Source organism: Lepus europaeus, chromosome 7, assembly GCF_033115175.1.
Source record: "Lepus europaeus isolate LE1 chromosome 7, mLepTim1.pri, whole genome shotgun sequence".
Taxonomy (NCBI): domain Eukaryota; kingdom Metazoa; phylum Chordata; class Mammalia; order Lagomorpha; family Leporidae; genus Lepus; species Lepus europaeus.
The window spans coordinates 66,552,415-66,573,447 of NC_084833.1; the positions used below are offsets into that span (position 1 = coordinate 66,552,415).

A 21,033-nucleotide genomic window follows, 5' to 3' on the forward strand; every position below is an offset into this window, starting at 1 on the left:
CTGAGAAAGCCTGTAAAATCATCCTAAAATACTCCTATATTTAGGCTAGTACAGTATAGTGGGAAGGGCACTAACTGACAGAAATCTGGGTTCACAGTTAGGTTCTCCTACTTCCTAATTATACCCCTAAGGATATGACTTAACCTCTCTGGGTCTTCATTTTCTTCTGAGGCTCTCTTGTTGCTAACATTAACTTTACAGAATTGTTACGACAGTGTTGATTTATCATAGTCACTCAATAAATAACAGTTACTTCGCTCCCTCCCTCTTTCCCCCTTCCCTGTCCCCTGCCCCACTTCCCACACTTTTACATACAGAGCCTTTCCATAATCCTGTTATAACTGGACAGTCCACACATTAACTATTTTAAACCTCTGAGGATTTTACACATTTGTACATTTTAAAGTTACCACTTATGCTTCAGTGACTTCAAATCTAGGTCTCCAGCTCTAACCTCTTAACCTTGTGAATATATTACATCTCTTGAGTCTTTCTTTCTCATAGTATGTCATCCTGTATCTTCTTACTCTAACTGAAATTAAGAAAGTGAAAAAGAAGTTATTATTGTCCTATGCAAGTTCTTAACCTAGATATATTTTCTAAAAATTACCCTCCACACAAACACACACACGTGCAAAAACACAAGGGCATCACCATCTTCTCAGCTTTAATTGAACCTACATTACTTCATTAGTTAAGATGCAAATACCTGCTATATAACCAATTGTAAAAGACTGAGACCAAAGAGAAGTAGCCCTTGGCCGGCGCCGTGGCTTAACAGGCTAATCCTCCGCCTTGCGGCGCCGGCACATCAGGTTCTAGTCCCAGTTGCCCCTCTTCCAGGCCAGCTCTCTGCTGTGGCCTGGGAAGGCAGTGGAGGATGGCCCAAGTCCTTGGGCCCTGTACCCGCGTGGGAGACCAGGAGAAGCACCTGGCTCCTGGCTTCAGATCAGCACGATGTGCCGGCCACAGCGGCCATTGGAGAGTAAACCAACGGCAAAAAGGAAGACCTTTCTCTCTGTCTCTCTCTCTCACTATCCACTCTGCCTGTCAAAAAAAAAAAAAAAAAGAGAGAGAGAGAGAGAGAAGTAGCCCCTGCTGGTTCATCAGTAAGACAATAAGAGAGAACTCCATTCTCAGAGCAGTTTAATGTATAGATCTGAATCTCTTTGGTTTCCATTATATTAGGACAAAGAATAGAAAGGAAACCAATGGCAGAGACAGATATTTCTGCTTCTGCTGTAAGTCCCTAGGAACCCACAGGAGCCTGCTTTGAGTTGATTACATATAATCAAACATATCTGGATCTAGATTGAACTGAAAATAATATTTGAACACAAACTGAAAGAACTATATCAGCACTCTAGTAAAATAAAAATTAAAGTGGCCTCTACTGGGGCTGGTGTTGTGGCCTAGCTGGTAAAGCCACGGCCTGCAATTTTGGTTCATGTCCAGTTGCTCCATTTCCCATCCAGTTCCCTGCTAATGGCCTGGGAAAGCAGTGAAGGATGACTCAAGTGCTTGGCCTCGCCACACACATGGGAGACTCAGAAGAAGCTCCTGGCTTCAGTCTGGTGATCCCCAGCCATTGGAGCCATCTAGAAAGTGAACCAGCAGATAGAAGACCGACCAACCGACCTCCCTCTTGCTCTCTCTCTCTCTCTCTCTATCTCTCTCTTTCTCTGTCTCTTCCTTTCTTTATATAGCTCTTTCCAATAAATATTCTTTTAAAAAAAGCCTATACTGCCCCCTATTGACTCTTAGTTAGAAAACGTGTAATAATATAGAGAAACATCTTATTTTTCCAGAAGAATCTCTCTTAGGAGAAGGCCTGTTTAGTCATGGAAATACTATGACAAGCCACACTGGGTGGTGAATGAGAGCTTAAGGAGCATGCCTGAGTAACAAGCTAAATGAATTTCGAAGAAAGATGGGAAGGTAGCTACTAAACTTCTACTTTTTTGAGTGGAGTATGAAAGCTAAAGTCAAAGCTGAATGGAAAAGGCAAGTTTCCATCCCACATGACATACCTTCTCTTTCCAAACGGGCAACATAGTAGGTCAAAGGCCAGGAAAGGAAAACCATCACAGTTATGCTGCACAGGTGTATGTAGGGAGCAAAGATCTAAGAGAAAGCCAAAAGTCAGGCTGGACAAATCTGGACAGATAAGGCTAAGAGCTACAGGAGAATGTTTACCTTCAGTGACAGCCCAAAGGTGAGCCACATGTCATTCCAGAATTGAAACAGAACAAACATAAAACAGATGTACAGCAGAATCACCAGCACAATCAGGACCTGAGAAACAGAAAAGATCTTCTGACTTCCAGGCATGCATTTTGGATCAGAACTGCCCTTTGGAATTGCATGTGTGTCTTTACAATATCAAGGACCTTATCTAATTCTTTTAATCTACTCATCTTTGCAAATTCCCATTATAGGATGGAACCAATTATTTCCCTTCTTTGTTCCTAAGTCTTTTTTGTACATTACAGCTGAAGAAAATTATCTAGCTATGTGTCTTAATGCCATTACCAATTTATCATCTGTAGGTACATCTGAGCCCTCATGTGGCTTGATTTGTAAGCAAATAATATGTTACAATTGCATTTTTATATTTATTTATTTAAGAGGCAGCGTCACAGAGAGAGAGGGGAAGAGACAGAGAGAAAGTTCTTCCATATGCTGGTTCACTCCCTAGACAGCTGCAACAGCCATAGCTGAGGTGATCTAAGGCCAGGAGCCAGGAGCCTCCCTCCCTAGGCCCTCCAAGCAGGCACAGGGGCCCAAGAACCAGACCACCTTCCACTGCTCTCCCAGGTCCACCAGCAGGGAGCCAGAATGGAAGTAGAGCAGCTGGGACACAAACCGGTGCCCACATGGAATGCCCGTGCTACAGGCAGAGGCTCAGCCTACTATGCCACAGTGCTGGCTCCACAACTGCATTTTTCATGTAGCTTTTCTGTAACAGCTTGTAAATCTCACAAGGTAAATATAATAATTATATTGTTTAAGATTGTATCATCACTGCCTTAAAGAATATCTGATACGAAGTGTTGGATAAATATCTGTTGAATAAAAGAATAAAATCTGCTTGTCACAATACTGTATAAAAAATACTGAGGGGCTGTGGCTGTGGTGCAGCAGGTTAAAGCCCCAGCCTGGAGCACCGGCATCCCATATGGGCACAGGTTCAAGTCCTGGCTGCTCCACTTCCAGTCTGGTTCTCTGCTGGTGCACCTGGGAAGGCAGCGGAGGATGGCCAAAGTCCTTGGGACCCTGCACCCACGTGGGAGACTTGGAGGAAGCTCCTGGCTCCTGGCTTCAGATCGGCTCAGCTCTGGCCACTGTGGCCATTTGCAGAGGGAATCAGCAGATGTAAGACCTATCTGTCTCCACCTTTCTAACTCTTTCAAATAAATAAAATAAAACTTAAAAAAAAAAAAAAACAACCCATTGAGACCATAAGGCATAACCTTCTTAACTTCTTCCCTTTCAAATGTAGTTTTTCTACATCCATACTGCTCTGTAGAAAGTTCACTCCTTTGCTGAGTCTCTATATCTAAAATAACTGACGGGGCTGGCGCCGCAGCTCACTAGGCTAATCCTCCACCTGAGGCGCCGGCACCCCGGGTTCTAGTCCCAGTCGGGGTGCCGGATTCTGTCCCAGTTGCTCCTCTTCCAGTCTAGCTCTCTGCTGTGGCCCGGGAGTGCAGTGGAGGATGGCCCAGGTCCTTGGGCCCTGCACCCACATGGGAGACCAGGAGGAAGCACCTGGCTCCTGGCTTTGGATCCGCGCAGCGCGCCAGTGTAGCAGCCACTTGGGTGGATGAACCAACGGAAAAAGGAAGACCTTTCTCTCTGTCTCTCTCTCTCTCACTGTCTAACTCTGCCTGCTTAGGCCACTGCCTACAGTGCCGGCATCCCATATGGGTACCAGTTTGATACCCAGCTGCTCCACTTCCAATCCAGCTCTCTGCTATGGCTTGGGAAAGCAGTAGAAGATGGCCCAAGACCTTGGGCCCCTGCACCCATGTGGGAGACCTGGAGGAAGCTCCTGGCTCCTGGCTTCAGACTGGCACAGCTCTGGCCATTGTGGCCCATTGGGGAGTGAACCAGAGGATGGAAGACCTCTCTCTCTGCCTCTGCCTCTGCCTCTCCTCTCTCTGTGTAACTCTGACTTTCAAGTAAATAAATTAAAAATAAATAAATAAATAAAGCAACTGAATACACAACTAACTCTCTCACAACTTAACTCCTTGCTAGCTTCAACAGTGAATTCTACCAAATATTTAAGGAAGAGATATTGTGAATCTTTCACAAACTCTTCCAGAGAACAGAGAGAATGAATACTTTCTAACTCACCGTATGAACACAGCTACCCAAATTCAACAAGGACAATAAGAACAGTAAACCACAGGCCACTCTCTCTTATGTCGACAGATGCAAACATCTTAAATAAACTATTAGTAAATTAAATGCATCACAACCACAAAGGTTGACTTGTTAAATCTAATCATATGAATCATAAATCTTACTCAACATCAGACTGTGAATGACTTAAAGGATACTAGCAGAAAAAATGTTCCACTGGAGAAATCTGACCCTTCCAATGTAGCAATTCATGAAAAAGTCTTTCCTTTCCTGTATTAGCACCAATCTGTTTTGGTACTTGAAATGTGAGGAATGTCAGCAAAGTGTAGTAGGTACTCTGGTTACAGATCACCCATGCTATATTACATTAATATAACTGTAGCCTGCGATGTCTCCTACCACAACATATATATTTACAATAAAGCAATCTAGCTAAATCAGACACATTCTGCTAGAAATTTTCACAAATTATGACTCTATTATCCTTTGGCTAATAATTATCTTTATTATATTTATTATTATATGTGTTTATAAGAAGGTCAAGCTATTAACATGTTTATGAGGAATTTTGAGTGATATCATTCTGGACGTCCCTAGGTAAAAGGGGAAGAGATTATAGGTACAGTGCTAACCTTTTCCTTTCTCGATTTATTCTGAGTCAAATAAAACAAATTCCAAGCCCCACAGAATCTCCCTAACCCATGAAAGCAGTCTTTCCTCAGGAGTCTGATTATCCTGGGCCTTACTGGTCTAAAGGCCCACTTCCAGGAAATGTCAACTTTTCTCGTATTCTCTCTCCATCACTTTTCATTGCCAATACAGACTCCTCACTATAACTAGATCCCAGAATTCCTCAAAAGATGAAGACTTATAAAATAATTTATATTGGCAAAAATTTCACAGAGTATGTGTGGGAATGATCTCTTAAGAATTCTAGATAAGGAGGTGAAAGGATAACATTAGGTCGGGCTAAATTTCTTGATACAGGTATATATATCAGAGACTCTGGTTTCAATATACTAGAATCCAAATAGTAAGTATAATCCATGGTAGCCTATGCTTAATGAAGTTGAGATGACAGCACAAATAATCTAGAGATTTATTGAAAAAAGTTGGTGGAATGGTAAGCTAACCTTCTCCCTATCATGTTGTTTGGGGGTACTCAAAGGACATTGAAAAACACACTGGTGAGGAAAGTGTTGGCATCCTTAAAAAGCACTGTAGTGACTATCCTCTACACATGCATAAAGTTGAGAGACGCTGCCACCGAAATAGGCTTGCTGATTTCAAAAGGGATGATGAAATCCTGCTGTGGCACAGGCCAGGCAGTACATAACTGGAACAGGCAACATATACATGATTTCAGTAACAGGCACAATCCTGTATGGCAATCAGAATAGTTTCACTAATAGAGATTCTCACAGTGATTAATTGATCATGGTATCACCAATTTCAAAACAAATGGTGTTATCTATAAAGACTATTTGTTTCTTTGAATTCTATAACTAGATCTCATTGATTCAATTTTCAAATCTAAGAATTCATAAATTAATATTTCTAGTCTGTACTTCCAATTTGAGTAAACAGAGTTCCAAGGGGGCTACACTTGTTTAACATGTTCCTGGATCTGGAAAAACACAAAGGATGTTATCAAAACCATGCCTGAAAAGTCTATTCAAAAGCAAGAGGCTGTCACTCAACTGCTCAAGTCTACAGCAGAATAAAATTAAGGGAGGCTACACTGGAAATACACTCAGATAGTATGGCAAAACTGCCTTTCTCTGGGGATCAGATATAGACCCTTTGAAAGAAACCATGATAGTGTCATTCTAAATAGATCCAAAATAAAGGAGGGTCAGGGGGCTTCAAAGGAGAAATTTCAGGCGAGTATAGGAATTCAGGCACTGATTCCACTTAACATAGCTGAAATTAAAGTTTTAGCAGAAGGGTCTCAGAAAACTTGCACAGAAAAACTCAGTGGGGGATAGGAACTACTGTGCATTTACCTAGTCCAGAGGGAATCAAACCCAGATGCCACTCATCCCATCTCGTGGGACTTGCTCTCTTTGTTTACCTCTCAGGAGGAGGAGAGGTAAAAGATACATCATGTTTTCACCACCACTGCAGGATTCTAGGCTTGGATCAGGTCCAATATAGGAGGGGGAAGTTTAAAGATCAATAAAGTGAAGTTTAGTTTATTATACTGAACTGAAATAGAATGTTTTTGTAACTGAAAAGTACTGGCAAAGTAAGGAATTTGCCCAAGATTTAATTGGGATGGAAAGAATAGGCTAACAGAAGGAGTAGTGAGAAAGAATAAACTTTGGGTTTAGCTTGGGTTTATCTCCTTCAGCGTGTCAATTACAACTGTTAGAAATGTAACTGATTCAGCTAAAACTGTGTCAGTAGGTATCTTCTCTCTGGAAGAACACTAGAAGAAAAGGCGACTCTGTATGCAAAACTGAGTGCCAAGGAACAGTCAGTCCTGGTCTAAGGTCTCCTATGGGGATTCAGATGTCCTACCTTATGACACTTGTGCAAGTACAGTTCGATTCTTTCCCGAAGCAACAAAACTCCTACCACCTGCAAAAGGAAAAAAAAAAAAGAAAGAAAAAGAAAAAATGGAGATTGTTTTGAAATCGCCAAGTTGCTGCCCAAAGCACTGTTCTGTAGCTCAAAATTTCCTTCATGGTTGGGCACTACATTTATTTTTCAGCCTCTGGGAGTTTACCATGCTGTTTCTTGGTCTGAAAAGTTATCCCTCTCCTTGTCACTACCCATGCAAAGCCAGTTTAAATATTACCTTCTATTTGTAACTCTCACCAGCACCCACAAGAATTATTATTTCCTCTGAGATTTTATATCAATTTATCACACTGATTCCCTTCTTTAGTTTCTGTCCATTTCTTTTTCCTGCAATGAACTTTATACCTGGTATTACTTGGATTTTTGAGAGAACAGAAGTTAAGAATCAGCCCTTCCAAGATTCATTTAAAAGCTTTTTCTTGAGAAACCAACATTGATGTTACAACTGTTAACACTGGTATATACTCAATTAATCTTAGAGTTGAATATTAATCTAATCAGTCACCAAGTCAACATGGACACAGAAACTGAAAACAGGAGTACTCAGATGACTACAATATTAATGATATGGTCCAAATGTGTGTAAGGCACTTATCTATCAAAATTATTTCATTTGGTCTTTTGCAGCCTGATAAAGTAAATTTACCAGCATTCTCATTTGAAAAAAAAAGAAACTGAAGATCAGTCACCTAATGACAGAGCTGCAAAAAAAGAAATCCTGTTTCCTTCCTTTTTCACTGTTGTATCCAAAAGAGTAGAATAGAAAATTTGTTCAAATGTACTGCTCTCTTGGACACTTGTCCCCACTCAATCAGCTAACAATATCATTTCAAGTTGACTGTAGGTGAAAGTGTTACAATGCAGTGACCAGATTTTGGCTGAGAGCACATACTTCATTTGCATTTGCATTTTTCCAACTAAAAATAAAAGTTTCAAACTGTCCTCACTATCCGTAGTACCCTTTACATCCAACTTCTAAAATTATTTTCTAAAACAGACACTTAATTTATGTCAAATGTCTTATTCTTATTTTCTGGCCTTTCAAAATATGTCACAAACCTTCCTTTTCAGCTGTGCCTCCCATTATTCATTATGCCCTACATGTTAACAGAATTGACCTTTCCCTCTTCAAAGTAAACTCCATGTTTTTCTGTTTGGGGGACTTTTTCATGATGTTCCCTCTCTGTCATTTCCCTATCTGAATCTAGTGTTCCTTCCAGATACCACTCCAATAAGAAGGTTTCTTTAATGCTTTTGGTTGGCAGCCACCTCTTCTCTCAGACTCTTTAAAAGAACTTTGTTAGGTCTCTCTGGTGACAGTTAAAATGTCCTATCTGTGACATAGACTTACTTGTATTACTAAATTCCAAACATCAAAGCAGTAATTTTAACTTTCTGTCTCATCCAATCTCTATAAAATATCCTGCATGAAAACAGAAACTGAATGCTTTATTGATTTTTATATAATGAGTACTTTATCACTATGTTATACTCACATTAATAAATTCTGTTGAAAATGCAAATGCCAATAGATTTGGGGGACAAGCTCTTCTGCATCATACTGGGTATCAGAGGGGACAGGGAATTGTAAAATCACAGAAAGACGTCTTTCCTTTGTATGAGCAAAGGTGAAAAATGAAAAACTTGGCCCAACATTACCCATCTATTGAGATTTTTTTCTCACAGACTTTCTCTTACATGGCATAAATGTCAGGTAAGAGAGGAAGAGTCATACTATTGCCTAAAGGCTTTTGCCAAAACATACTCTGCCTCTGAGCTAGGTGACTAGCATTTGTACATTAGAATGGATTTATAAACTAATTTATAAGGCCCATAAAGACTGCTTATTTGAAGCTGTGGGTGTCTAAAATGACAATTCTGAGGAATCAGAGTAGACTAGGAAACAGGGGAATGGAGAAGGGATGTGCTGCCACCCTTTCAATGGGCCCAACTATAAGTTACATCCTCTAATAGCTCTAGCCTCCCACCCCCAGTCCTTTATGCCTAAAATTCAAGTAGCTGACATAAACCCCAACACTGCTTAGACATGAGTGATATTTAGGACATGAGGTTTCCTAACACCAACTAGATACCATTCCCAAGTAGGAGGACCTCCTGAGGCTACTCAAGAAAGACACATGGGAAGTGTTACTCACCACCAGCAATGAAGTATAGGCAGTCAGGGTCCCAAGTATACTCAGAAAAATTATGGAACTGAAGACCCAGATTCCTGTTCCTAGAAAAATGGCCCTGGAAAAACATGTTTCAATCCTTAAAACAGGGCAGAAATCAGCAGCATCTCCATCTAGGATGGGGACAAGCAGGACAGGTGAGGCATAAGAAAATGGAGGGGGGCCAGTGTTGTGGCTAGTACGTAAAGCCGCCACTTGCAATGCCAGCATCCCACATGGACACATGTCTGCATCCAGGCTGCTCCACTTCTGATCCAGCCCCTTGCTAATGTGCCAGGGAAAGCAGCAGAGGATGGCCCAAATGCTTGGGCCCCTGTACGCATGTCTAAGATATGGAAGACATTCCTGGATCCTGGCTTCAGCCTGGCTCAGCCCTGGTCGATGCGGTTATTTGGAGAGTGAACAAGCAAAAGAACGACCTCTCTGTCTCTCTTTCCCTTTTTTTAACTCTGCCTTTCAAATAATTAAAATAAATCTTTAAAAAAGAAAAGAAAAGAAAATGGAGGGAGATAAGAAGAGAGCCATCTGGGGAATGAACCAGCAAATGGAAAATCTCTCTCTCTCTCTAATTCTGACATTCAAAATAAATAACTCTTTATAAAAAATAAAAAGGCAAATATGTACATCTATCTAAAGAAATACTATCTATACAAAAAAGTCATCTGTGATTGAAAATCTATGTAGGATTAAAATATATGATGATAAAGGCATACAGCTTCAGAGACAAGGTGCTTCAAGATTCCTTGTATCATCCAGAAAAAGGATAAAATACTAATGTTAAACTTTGAAGAATAAAGATTAAATACTATCATTTCCAGAGCAAACCAAAACAAGACAGCAAGAATGGTCAGGATAGAAAATATAGGTATACAGCCGGTGCCACAGCTCACTAGGCCAATCCTCTGTCTGCGGCACCAGCACTAGGGTTCTAGTCCCGGTCAGGGTGCCGGTTCTGTCCCGGTTGCTCTTCTTCTAGCCCAGCTCTCTGCTGTGGCCTGGGAGTGCAGTGGAGGATGGCCCAGGTGCTTGGGCCCTGCACCCACATGGGAGACCAGGAGGAAGCACCTGGCTCCTGGCTTCGGATCAGTGCAGCGCACTGGCCACAGCGGCCATTTAGGGGGTGAACCAACACAAGGAAGACCTTTCTCTCTGTCTCTCTCTCTCATTGTCTAACTCTGCCTGTGAAAGAAAAGAAAGAAAAGAGAAGAGAAGAAAAGAAAAGAAAAGGAAGAAAAGAAAGAAAGAAAGAAAGAGAGAGAAAGAGAGAAAGAGAGAGAAAGAAAGAAAGAGAGAGAAAGAAAGAGAAAGAGAGAAAGAGAGAGAAAGAAAGAGAAAGAAAGAAAAAGAAAGAAAGAGAGAGAAAGAGAGAGAAAGAAAGAGAAAGAAAGAAAAAGAAAGAAAGAGAGAGAAAGAGAGAGAGAAAGAAAGAGAGAAAGAGAGAAAGAAAGAGAAAAAGAAAGAGAGAAAGAGAGAAAGAAAGAAAGAGAGAGAAAGAGAAAGAAAGAGAAAGAGAGAGAAAGAGAGAGAGAGAGAAAGAGAAAGAGAGAAAGAAAGAAAGAAAGAAAGAAAGAAAGAAAGAAAGAAAGAAAGAAAGAAAGAGAGAGAGAGAGAAAAGAAAGAGAGAGAGAAAGAAAATGTGGGTATACTGCAGCCAGCATTGTAGTGTAGTGGGTTAAGCTGTTGCCTGTAGTGCCAGCATCCCACATGGGCACAGCTGGAGTCCTGGCTGCTCCACTTCCAATCCAGCTCACTTAATAATGTGGCTTGGAATGCAGTAGAGGATGGCCCAAGTGCTTGGGCCCCTATACCCACTTGAGAGTCCAGGGAGAAGTTCCTGGCTCCTGGCTTCAGACTGGCCCAGTTCAGGCCATTGCTGCCATTTGGGGAGTGAATCAGCAAATGGAAGACCTCTCTATCAGTCTCTCCCTTTCTTTCTGTACCTCTGTATTTCAAATAAATAAAATAAATTCTTAATAAAGAAAATATGGGTATACTTTCCAAATTAAAACCAAAAAATGAAATAATAAAAAGTACTTAAGAGGCCAACATTGCTGCACAGCAGGTTAAGCCACCACTTGTGATGCCAGCATTCCATATCTGAAGTGCCAAGTGAGTCCTGGCTACTCTGCTAGTCTTCTTCCCATCTAGCTTCCTGCTAATGCACCTGGGAAGATGGCAGAACATGGTCCAAGTACTTGGGCCCCTTTCACTCATATGGGAGATCAGGAGAGTTCCTAGCTCCTGGTTTTGGCCTGGCCCAGACCGGTCTTTTGGGGCCATTTAGGGAGTGAATCAGTAGACCGAAGATCTCTTACTGTCTCTCCCCTCTGTCACTCTGCCTTTTTAATAAATAAATCTTTCAAAAAGTCTTAAGAGGGGAAAAAAGGAATATAAAACTAACAGAACTATTAAAAGCATTAGGAAAATTACGTGTGTAAATTCAAATATATCAACAGTTACATTAGTAGAGTGATATTTTTAATTAGGACTTAATGACAAATTTACCAAACTTCATTCAAAAAACCCAACCATATGCTGTTTAGAAGAGAAACCTCTAAAACATAAGATGCAGAAAGATTAGAAAAAAAATACTAAAGACAGAAAAAAACACACCATACAAAATTAATATGAAAATATTAATATAAAACTACTATTTTCAAGGTAAAAGTACATGAATAAAGTAAGTTATTTGAAAAGATAGAGCAATTCTGCACTAGGACTGAAGACTTCACTGTCACTCACCCAGGTGGTCAACTTGTTCACTGCCCAGAAGTGGAGGATCACAAGTAGGGTGCTGCAAGGAAAACTACAGAAGTTGGCCAGTATTTCAGTTCTTGGAAGTACTGGTGAGCATTTCCTGAGCCATGCTTGTGATCAATGCAAAAACCTACTATAAGAGACACTTCTGTGGTATGCTTGAATAATAATTTCAAAATAGGATTTGTGGCCAGTGCTTAACTGGGCCATTTGTAACAGAAGTTAAGAATGAACAAAGTGACCAGTGTAGAATGATTACCAGAGGTTTTCCTCAGCACTACCACAATATTTGTGCTATGGGAATTACCAGGGTTTACAAATGAGGAGAGTCAGAAAAATTTGGATATTAGATATCTAAACAAACCTTGTCAAGTACAGATTAGAGAGCCAAGTATTTTTTAATTTATAAAGAAATATATTATCTTGTATTTCAACTTGAAATACAGGCTGTATGGATTGAAATACAAGTGCTATAATAACCCAGGTCTGGACCATAGATAAAGATGGCATAAGCACTGATGAGAGAAAAGACTTTGGCAATATGCATCATGACTTTTTACAGTGTTCACTGTTCTTGATTCAACAGTGCTACTTGTGGGAATCTACCCTAAGAACATTAGTTTGAATACGAAAATTTCTCTGAATATTTTATAAAAGCAAGAAAACTGGAAGCACTCGTAATGTCTAACAATAAAAAATAGCTAAGTGAGGGGCTGGCACTGTGGCGTAGTCGGTAAAGCTGCCGCCTGTAGTGCTGGCATCTCATATGGACACAAGTTCGACTCCTAGCTGCTCCACTTCTGATCCAGCTCTCTGCTGTGGTCTGGAAAAGCAGTAAAAGATGGCCCAAGTACTTGGGTCCCTATACCTGCATTGGAGACTAGGAAGAAGCTCCTGGCTCCTGGCTCCTGGCTTCAGATTGGCGCAGCTCCAGCCATTGCAGCTAACTGGGGAGTGAACTAGTGGATGGAAGACCTCTCTCTTTCTCTGCCTCTCCTTCTCTCTCTGTATAACTCTGACTTTCAAATAAATAAATCAATCTTTAAAAAAAAATAGCGAAGTGAGAGTATTATAGTATTTTCATGTTATATTTTGAAACCATTTTAATGATGTTCTTTAGGAATTTTAATAATTTAAAATGTTTATAATTAAGTACAAATGGAAGGCAAAACAACAGGTGTAGTAGGAGCATAATATAAAATAAGCATAGAGGCTGGTGCCGCGGCTCACTAGGCTAATCCTCCACCTGCGGCGCTGGTACTCCGGGTTCTAGTCCCGGTCGGGGCACCGGTTCTGTCCCGGTTGCTCCTCTTCCAGTCTAGCTCTCTGCTGTGGCCCGGGAAGGCAGTGGAGGATGGCCCAAGTGCTTGGGCCCTGCACCCACATGGGAGACCAGGAGGAAGCACCTGGCTCCTGGCTTCAGATTGGCACAGCATGTTGGCCGTGACGGCCATTTGGGGGGTGAACCAATGCAAGGAAGACCTTTCTCTCTGTCACTCTCTCACTAACTCTGCCTGTCAGGAAAAAAAAAAAAAAAAAAACATAGAAAAGAGGCTGAAAATTATATATCAATTGATTATTACTTGAAAATGTGGCTTAGTAGGTATTAACATTTGTAATAACAATAATTTTACTAATTGGGTAAAATCAATTGTATTTTACTAAAAAAAAAAAAAAAGAAAAAGAAACGTAAGATTCCAGTACCTGCTGCTCTGCTTCTGATTCTGTTTCCTGCTAATGTACCTGGAAAGAATCAGAGGATGGCTCAAGTACTTGGGATCCTGTCACCTATCTGAGAAACCTGAATGGAGTTCTTGGCTCCTGGCTTCACCCTGGCCTAGCTTTGGCTGTTGCAACCATTTGGCAAGTGAACAGTGGATGTAAATTGATCAGTCTGTCTCCACTCCTCTGTTACTCTGCCTTTCAAATAAATTTTAAAAAAAAAAAATGTTTTTTAAATAATACGTCTCAGGGCCAGCGTTGTGATGTAGCAGGTTAAGCTGCCACCAGCAGCACCAGCATCCCGTATGGGTGCTGGTTTGATTCCTGGCTGCTCAACTTCCAATCCAGCTGCCTGCTAATGCACCTAGGAAGGCAGTGGAGGAGATGGTTCAAGTTGCTGGGCCACTGTACCATGTGGAAGACCTGGAGGAAGCTCCCAGCTCCTGGCTTCAGTCTGTCCCTGCTCTGGCAGATGCAGTCATTTGGAAAGTGAACCAGAGATCAGAAGATCTCTCTCTCTCCCTCTCTCCCCCCTCCTTCCTTCCCTCTATAACTCTGCCTTTCAAATGAAATAAATAAATCTTTAAAAATAATAAGTCTCATACTGAAATATAACCTTCTCCCCCAAATTCCAAATAATGAATAAAATTTGCTGCAAAATTAGAAGGCATGAGGTCAGAAAAACAGTAAGGTCCAGCAGCACGAGTTCAGCTATGAGACGGTTCTGAGACACAACATCTGTCCTTGTGTTCAGAGTGCCAGGAAGTCAGCTAAGAACAGAAGGAAGCAGCAGAGGCTGTCAGATAAGCAAAAAACTCAGAGTTCAAGGACAAAGATCATGAAGTCCAACTGGTGTAGGTATTAGAGAAACAGGACAGGGAACAGACATCAGAGAATCATTTTCTGAGAAGGAATGGTCATTATATGTGATACAGATCAAGTGTGAGATGAAGCACAGGTAGAGAGAAAGTTTAAACAGGCTAAGGTGCTAAGCATTCTGCTTCTGCCCGAGTCAAGCCTCTCACCCACAAGCTGTGTAAAAGTCCAATGTTGTCCACCTTCCCTACTTGCCACCAGTTTGCAATCTGAGGTAAAATTCACATGGCTATCAGACCAAAGAGTCCTTACTTACATAAATGAAAACACAAAAAGAAACTTACCAGTCAAGGCCAAAATATTCATTTGAGAGTTCTATCCACATGAACAGCAAAATCACAGATAAGACAAATGAAAGGACCAGCAACACAAAAAAGACTTGCTCTGTCTGGAAAGAGAAAGAACTCTATGTTAGCTCCATTTATCCATGTTACCTCAGCAATGTCTGTATACCCTGTCAAAGGTCAGGATAGAAACACTCCATGCTTTACCCTCCACAGACTGTAGGATCACTCTTTTTCTATTTATTTACCCCTACTGAAGTTGTATATGCCCATTTATTAAAATATACTGAACTATAATTAGCTGTTCATGTTTGTATCTGACACTACATTGTTTTTACTTGGAGGAAAAAGAACTTATACAGCCAATCTCTATACTGACAATATCTAGCAGAGTGTTTTGAATGTAGCTTGCTCTCAACAACCATCAGCTACATCCACCCAATTGCCATCCACCAAATGTTTGGTGTTCCATTCATGAATTCACTCACTCATCATTCATCAGTTCATTTAGTCATTTATCTACACAATTATTAGTGGAAAGAGGAACCAGAGTTAGGGAATAAACTTTTTTTTTAGTATCTATTTTATTCCAGTACAATGCTAGGAACTTCACAAGCCACTTTGGTTGATTTATTTCTCGTAAGAGCCATGTAAGTTAGGTATTGCTAATTCTTTCTGCAGAAGAAAACTCGGAGAGGTAAAGTAATTGGCTCAGATCACACAGCCAGAAAGTGGCAGGGGCAGAAGTAGAACCCAGATCCCTAAGGGCTCAGAGCCAGGATGGAAGGTCTTTATGGAGGAAGTATTTAAACTGAATCTTGACAGCAATCCTCATCATTGAAAAATCACAAAACAGCCACGCCACAGAATTAGATTTGGGTTGCCATCTGAGGGACCTTAAAAGCCTTCCAGGACAGTGTTGTGGTATACTGGGTTAAGTTGTCACCTGCAAACGCAGGCATCTCATATGAGAGCCAGTTTGAGTACCAGCTGCTCCACTTCTGATCCAACTCCCTGTTAATGCACTGTGAAAGCAGATGAAGATGGTCTAAGTACTTGGGCTCCTGCATCCACATGGGAGACCCCCAGATGAAGCTCCTGGCTTCTGGCTTCAGCCTGGACCAGCCTGGACCTTGTGGCCATTTGGGGAAGGAACTAGCAGATGGAAGATCTCTCTTTCTCTTTCTCTCTCTCTCTCTCTCTCTCTCTCTCTCTCTCTCTCTTTCTCTCCCTCACTCTCCTTCCCTCTCTCCCTCCCTTCCTCTTTAACTCTTTCAAATAAATAAGTAAATCTTTAAAAAAAAAAATAGACATCCTACCTCTTTGGGACAGTTTTTAATCTGTTAAATCTGTCTAAATTCTTTTATTTATTTATTTTTTATTTGACAGGTAGAGTTATAGACAGTGAGAGAGAGAGAGACAAAGAGAAAGCTCTTCCATTGGTTCACTCCCCAAATGCCTGCCACGGCCGGCACTGCGCTGATCCAAAGCCAGGAGCCAGGTGCTTCTTCTTTGTCTCCCATGCGAGTGCAGGGGCCCAAGGACTTGGGCCATCCTCCACTGCCCTCCTGGGCCACAGCAGAGAGCCAGACTGGAAGAGGAGCAACCAGGACTAGAACCCGGCACTGATATGGGATGCCGGTGCTGCAAGCAGAGGATTAACCAAGTGAGCCACGGCGCCGGCACCAAATCTGTCTAAATTCTAAAGTTACTGTGAGAAGTAAGAATAAAAAAAAGTAAAACACAGAAAGGTCATTTCAACAAGGTAAAGAAAGATGGTACAGGTATTAGAAACTAAACTACAACTCTTGGAGTATAAGGAGGATGAAGAGCTTCAGATTTGACTCAGGCCTCATACATATTCTCTGCACAAAATCTGTGTGGACTTTTTTGGAATTATTTTTTGAAATGTACAGAATGAAGAGAAACAGACAGAGACAGAGAAGGAAGTAATCTTCCAGCTGCTGGTTCACTCCCAAAATGCCCTCAAAATCCAACACTGGAACCAGACTCAAGCCAGAGCATGGAACTCAACCCAGGTCCTACCTGAGTGGCAGGGACCTAACCTCCATGGATGCACATTAGCAGGAAGGTGGATGGAAGCAGAGCTGGGACTTGAACTCACGTACTCCATTATGTGACGTGTCTTACCTGCTAGGCCAAATGCCCACCCATCTGTGGACTTTTAGAAAGATGCACCAGATAATGTCATTCCCTTGCTCAAAACCCTCCTGGAGCTTACTACTGTAGTAGATTATTATCCAAATTGAAATTTATGGCAAACAAGGTCCAACCTGATTGGCCCATACTCTGACTACACGTCTAGCTGTCAGTCACACTGCCTTTCTCTGTTTCTAGAACACAAATTTGTTCCCATCTCAGGAACTTTGTACTTGCTGGCTCTACTACTTGGAAAACTTCTGACCCCAGATGTATCCACAACTGTTTCTATCTCTTCCTTAAGGAAACACATCAAATAATGCTTTTTCAAAAATGTCTCTAACCACCCTCCCAATCCAGTTTCTAGTATTATCTTCAAAGATCTTATTACTATCTGAAAACATCTCTCTTCAATTATTATTTATTACCTAATTCATCACACTAAAATGTAAGCTGCAGGAGGACCAGGGGCCTTAGCTGTCTCAGTTACCATGGCATATACAAAGTGTTCATTAAAATGTTTGTGAAATAAATTCATTTTTACTTTCTGATTCTCATTGTTGCTACCTTAAATCAAAATTTTTCTCAAGTCTCCTCATTTATAGAACAAAGTTAAAATATTTTAGCTTGACATAAAGATACTTTATCATTTGATGAAAGTATTTCTTCCCAAATCATACTTCTACTATTTATTCACTTGTGCCAAAATTCAACATTGGAAATTTATTTTTCATATAACAAATCACTGTGCTTCCCTGTGTCTGGACTCCTGATCATCTTAATCCCTATACCATTTTTTTTTCTTATTTGAGAAGTAGAGTTACAAAGAGAGGGACAGACATAAAGGTCTTCCATCCACTGGTTAACTCTCCATATGCTGCAACTTCTGAGCTGGGCTGATAAAGCCAGGAGCCAGGAACTTCTTCCATGCTTTCTCACGTGGCTAAAGGGGCCCAAGCATTTGTACCATCTTCTACTGCTTTCCCAGTCCATAGCAGAGAGCTGGATCGGAAGAGAAGCAGCCAGGACACAAACTAGTGCCCATATGGGATGCCAGCAATGCAGGCAGAGGCTTAGCCCACTATGCCACAATGCCAGTCCTCTATACAATCATTTCTACATGTTATTTCCACAAGACACTGACTTCAAAAAACTAACAGCAGCAGCTAACCTGAGTGCTAATCTTGTACCAAGCCCAATTTGAAGTGTTCCCCATATATTACCTCCTCTATGCACCAATAATGATTATATCTCTATTATTTTAATGCAAAATCTGATGCACTGGGATGTTAAGTAACCTACTCAAGTTCCCACAATGGTAGAATTCTAAATTTAGAGACAGTAATGAAGCTACAATTTGAATCCAGGCTGTCTTTCCTCAGGATGTAAGATCTTATTAGAACTTACACTATATGTTATATTCCTTCCTCTCAGCAGACAGGGGCCCTAGAGATTTTAAGTATTATCTGGTTCAATCCCTTACCTTAGAGAGGTTTAGAGTTATCACATAGCCAGAACAAGGACAGAAGGGCAGACCTAGAATTAGGACCTATCCATATTCCCAGGATCTGGTCCAGCAATTGTTCTATTTTAACACATTGCTCAAATGCCACTTTTTTCCATGAAGTCTCTCTATTCCCCCCATACCCTGTCCTAATACCTCTCCTGTGACTTACTATCTCTTCCCTACATAATAAATATCCATTGAGCCTATCTGCTTGTCTCCATCTTTGTCTACTCTAATTCAGGCCACCAATATCTCTTACATGAATACTGTTATTGCTTTTTCTTTGAAGGCAGAGATCTCCCTGAATTAGTTTTGTTCCTTCCACTATATCCTCCACACAATATCATTCCAAAATAGAGCTCATATTATATCATCTTAAAATCTTCAGGGACTCCAGCTCTCTGCTGTGGCCCAGGAGGGCAGAGGAGGATGGCCCAAGTGCTTGGGTCCCTGTACCCGCATGGGAGACTGGGAGGAAGTACCTGACTCCTGGTTTCGGATCAGCACAGCGCCAGCCATGGTGGCCATTAGGGGAGTGAACCAACAGAAGGAAGACTTTCTCTCTGTCTCTCTCTCACTGTCTATAACTCTCTCTCTATCTCTCTCTCTCTCACTAACTCTCAGCCTGGCCAAAAAAAAAAAAAAAAATCTTCAGGGACTCTTTATTTCCTTTATTGCAGAGATCAAATTCTTAAAACCACACAGTATCTGACCATCTTCCTCTCTAACTTCATTTCCCAACACTTCTGTACTCACATCTGCTCCATCGAAAATAAACTTATGACGTCTTTTAACTCTTTCTTCATAACATTTCTTCCACACTATTTTTACCTATACTATTCTTAATCACTCTTTACCTAAATAAAATTATCTTTGGCCCCTTTCTTATGTCTGAGCAAGTGCCCATACACACAATTCTGTAGCTTCTTGCTATATTGAGACTATCTGTACTTGCCTTTTCCCTCTGTAGACTATGAATTTCTTGAGAGTAAAAACTGTGCTTGAAACACTTTTGTTTTCCCCAGCAAATAGGACAGAAGCATCTGGGCAGGAAAAATATGAGGTCAGACTATCACGTCTAACATGTCTGTGTACTCTAGGGCAGTCTCCCATTACCCAAGCTTTTCCTTGGGTTTCTCACTTCAGACATAAGAAATATGAAATCCAGGACTGTCACTGTAGCGTAAAAGGTTAACAGCCACTGCAACACCCACATCCCATACTGGCCCCAGTTTAAGTCCCAGCTGCTCTGCTTCCTATCCAGTTCCCTGCTAATGTGCCTGGGAAAGCAGTGGAAAATGGTCCAAAGGCTTGGGCCCCTGCATCCATGTGGGAGACCAGGAAGAAACTCCTGGCTCCTGGCCTTGGCCTGGCCCAGCTCCAGCTGTTACAGCCCTCTGTAGAGTAAAACAGTGGATGGAAGATTGATCACTCTTTCTCTTTCTCTCTCTTCCCCTTTCTTTGTGACTCTTTCAAAATTAATAAATCTTTAAAAAAAAAAAAAAAAAAGATTGGGGCCAGCACTGTGCAGCGGGTTAAAGCCTGGGCCTGAAGTGCCAGCATCCCATATGGGTGCAGTTCTAGTCCCAGCTGCTCCTCTTCCGATCCAGCTCTCTGCTATGGCCTGGGACAGCAGTAGAAGATGGCCCAAGCCCTCGGGCCTCTGCACCCACGTGCGAGACCTGAAGGAAGTTCCTGGCTCCTGGCTTCGGGTCAGCGAAGCTCTGGCCGTTGCGATCATATGGGGAGTGAACCAGTGGATGGAAGACCTCTCTCTGTGTCTCTACTTCTCTCTGTAACTCTTTCAAATAAATAAAATAAATCTTTAAAAAAAAAAAAAAGATTCAGGCATTCCTGTAATCCCTACAGAGAAACAAATAATTGCACCCAAACTTACCCCTTTCAAAAGGTTTTCTGAATGCATATATGTAAAAGTAAGAAAAAAGGAAAGAATAAAAGAAAATGAATACATCAATTACATGTCAGGAAGTTTAACTTTGGCTCTAGAATTGATGCAGTATTTTTATGGAAGAACTGGAGCCCCAGAACCTACAGTCCTGGAGACTCTAAGGAACCTTCATAGAGCCAAAGACCCGTCTCTGCTCCCAATATTGGAAAAAGCACGGCACAGATCCTCCCCATCTCTCTGTACCCGAGAATAGCAACACGATCCAAGTTTGGTTTTTTCCCACTGTCTGAATTTCCAGTGGCAACTGTAGCAGCCAGTAAGGAAGGTGACATAGGATTTGTGGTTGAAGATTTTTTCAGTCCGTGAACTATCCTTTTCCAATTTTCTTCTTTTTGTGGACTCAATCCTGCTAGCCTTCTTAGGCATGATTCACCCTTTTGCTGAAAGAACAAATGAAATAATCAGGATCTAGAATGGTTCCTGTTAATGTACTCTATTGTATCATTCTACTTTATTGTATTCTATAGAAATTTTTTAAAAATTTCTATTTCGGCCGGCACCGCAGCTCAATAGGCTAATCCTCCACCTAGTGGCACCGGCAAACCAGTTTCTAGTCCCGGTTGGGGCGCCAGATTCTGTCCCGGTTGCTCCTCTTCCAGGCCAGCTCTC

General features: G+C 41.4%; 1 protein-coding gene across 1 annotated transcript in view; it reads right to left on the bottom strand.

Annotated features, from left to right (window-relative positions):
- The window catches only part of LOC133763837 (glycerophosphodiester phosphodiesterase domain-containing protein 4-like), a 67,596-nt gene extending 46,806 nt beyond the window's left edge, over nt 1-20,790 (bottom strand). The window contains exons 1-7 of the mRNA XM_062197568.1: nt 20,608-20,790; nt 14,789-14,892; nt 9,114-9,207; nt 6,895-6,954; nt 2,197-2,295; nt 2,031-2,124; nt 455-532 (exon numbers count right to left, since the gene is read on the bottom strand). Of these exons, the coding sequence (XP_062053552.1) occupies nt 455-532; nt 2,031-2,124; nt 2,197-2,295; nt 6,895-6,954; nt 9,114-9,207; nt 14,789-14,892; nt 20,608-20,790 (712 nt within the window). The remainder of the gene's footprint in view (nt 1-454; nt 533-2,030; nt 2,125-2,196; nt 2,296-6,894; nt 6,955-9,113; nt 9,208-14,788; nt 14,893-20,607) is intronic.
- Nucleotides 20,791-21,033: the final 243 nt, after the last annotated feature.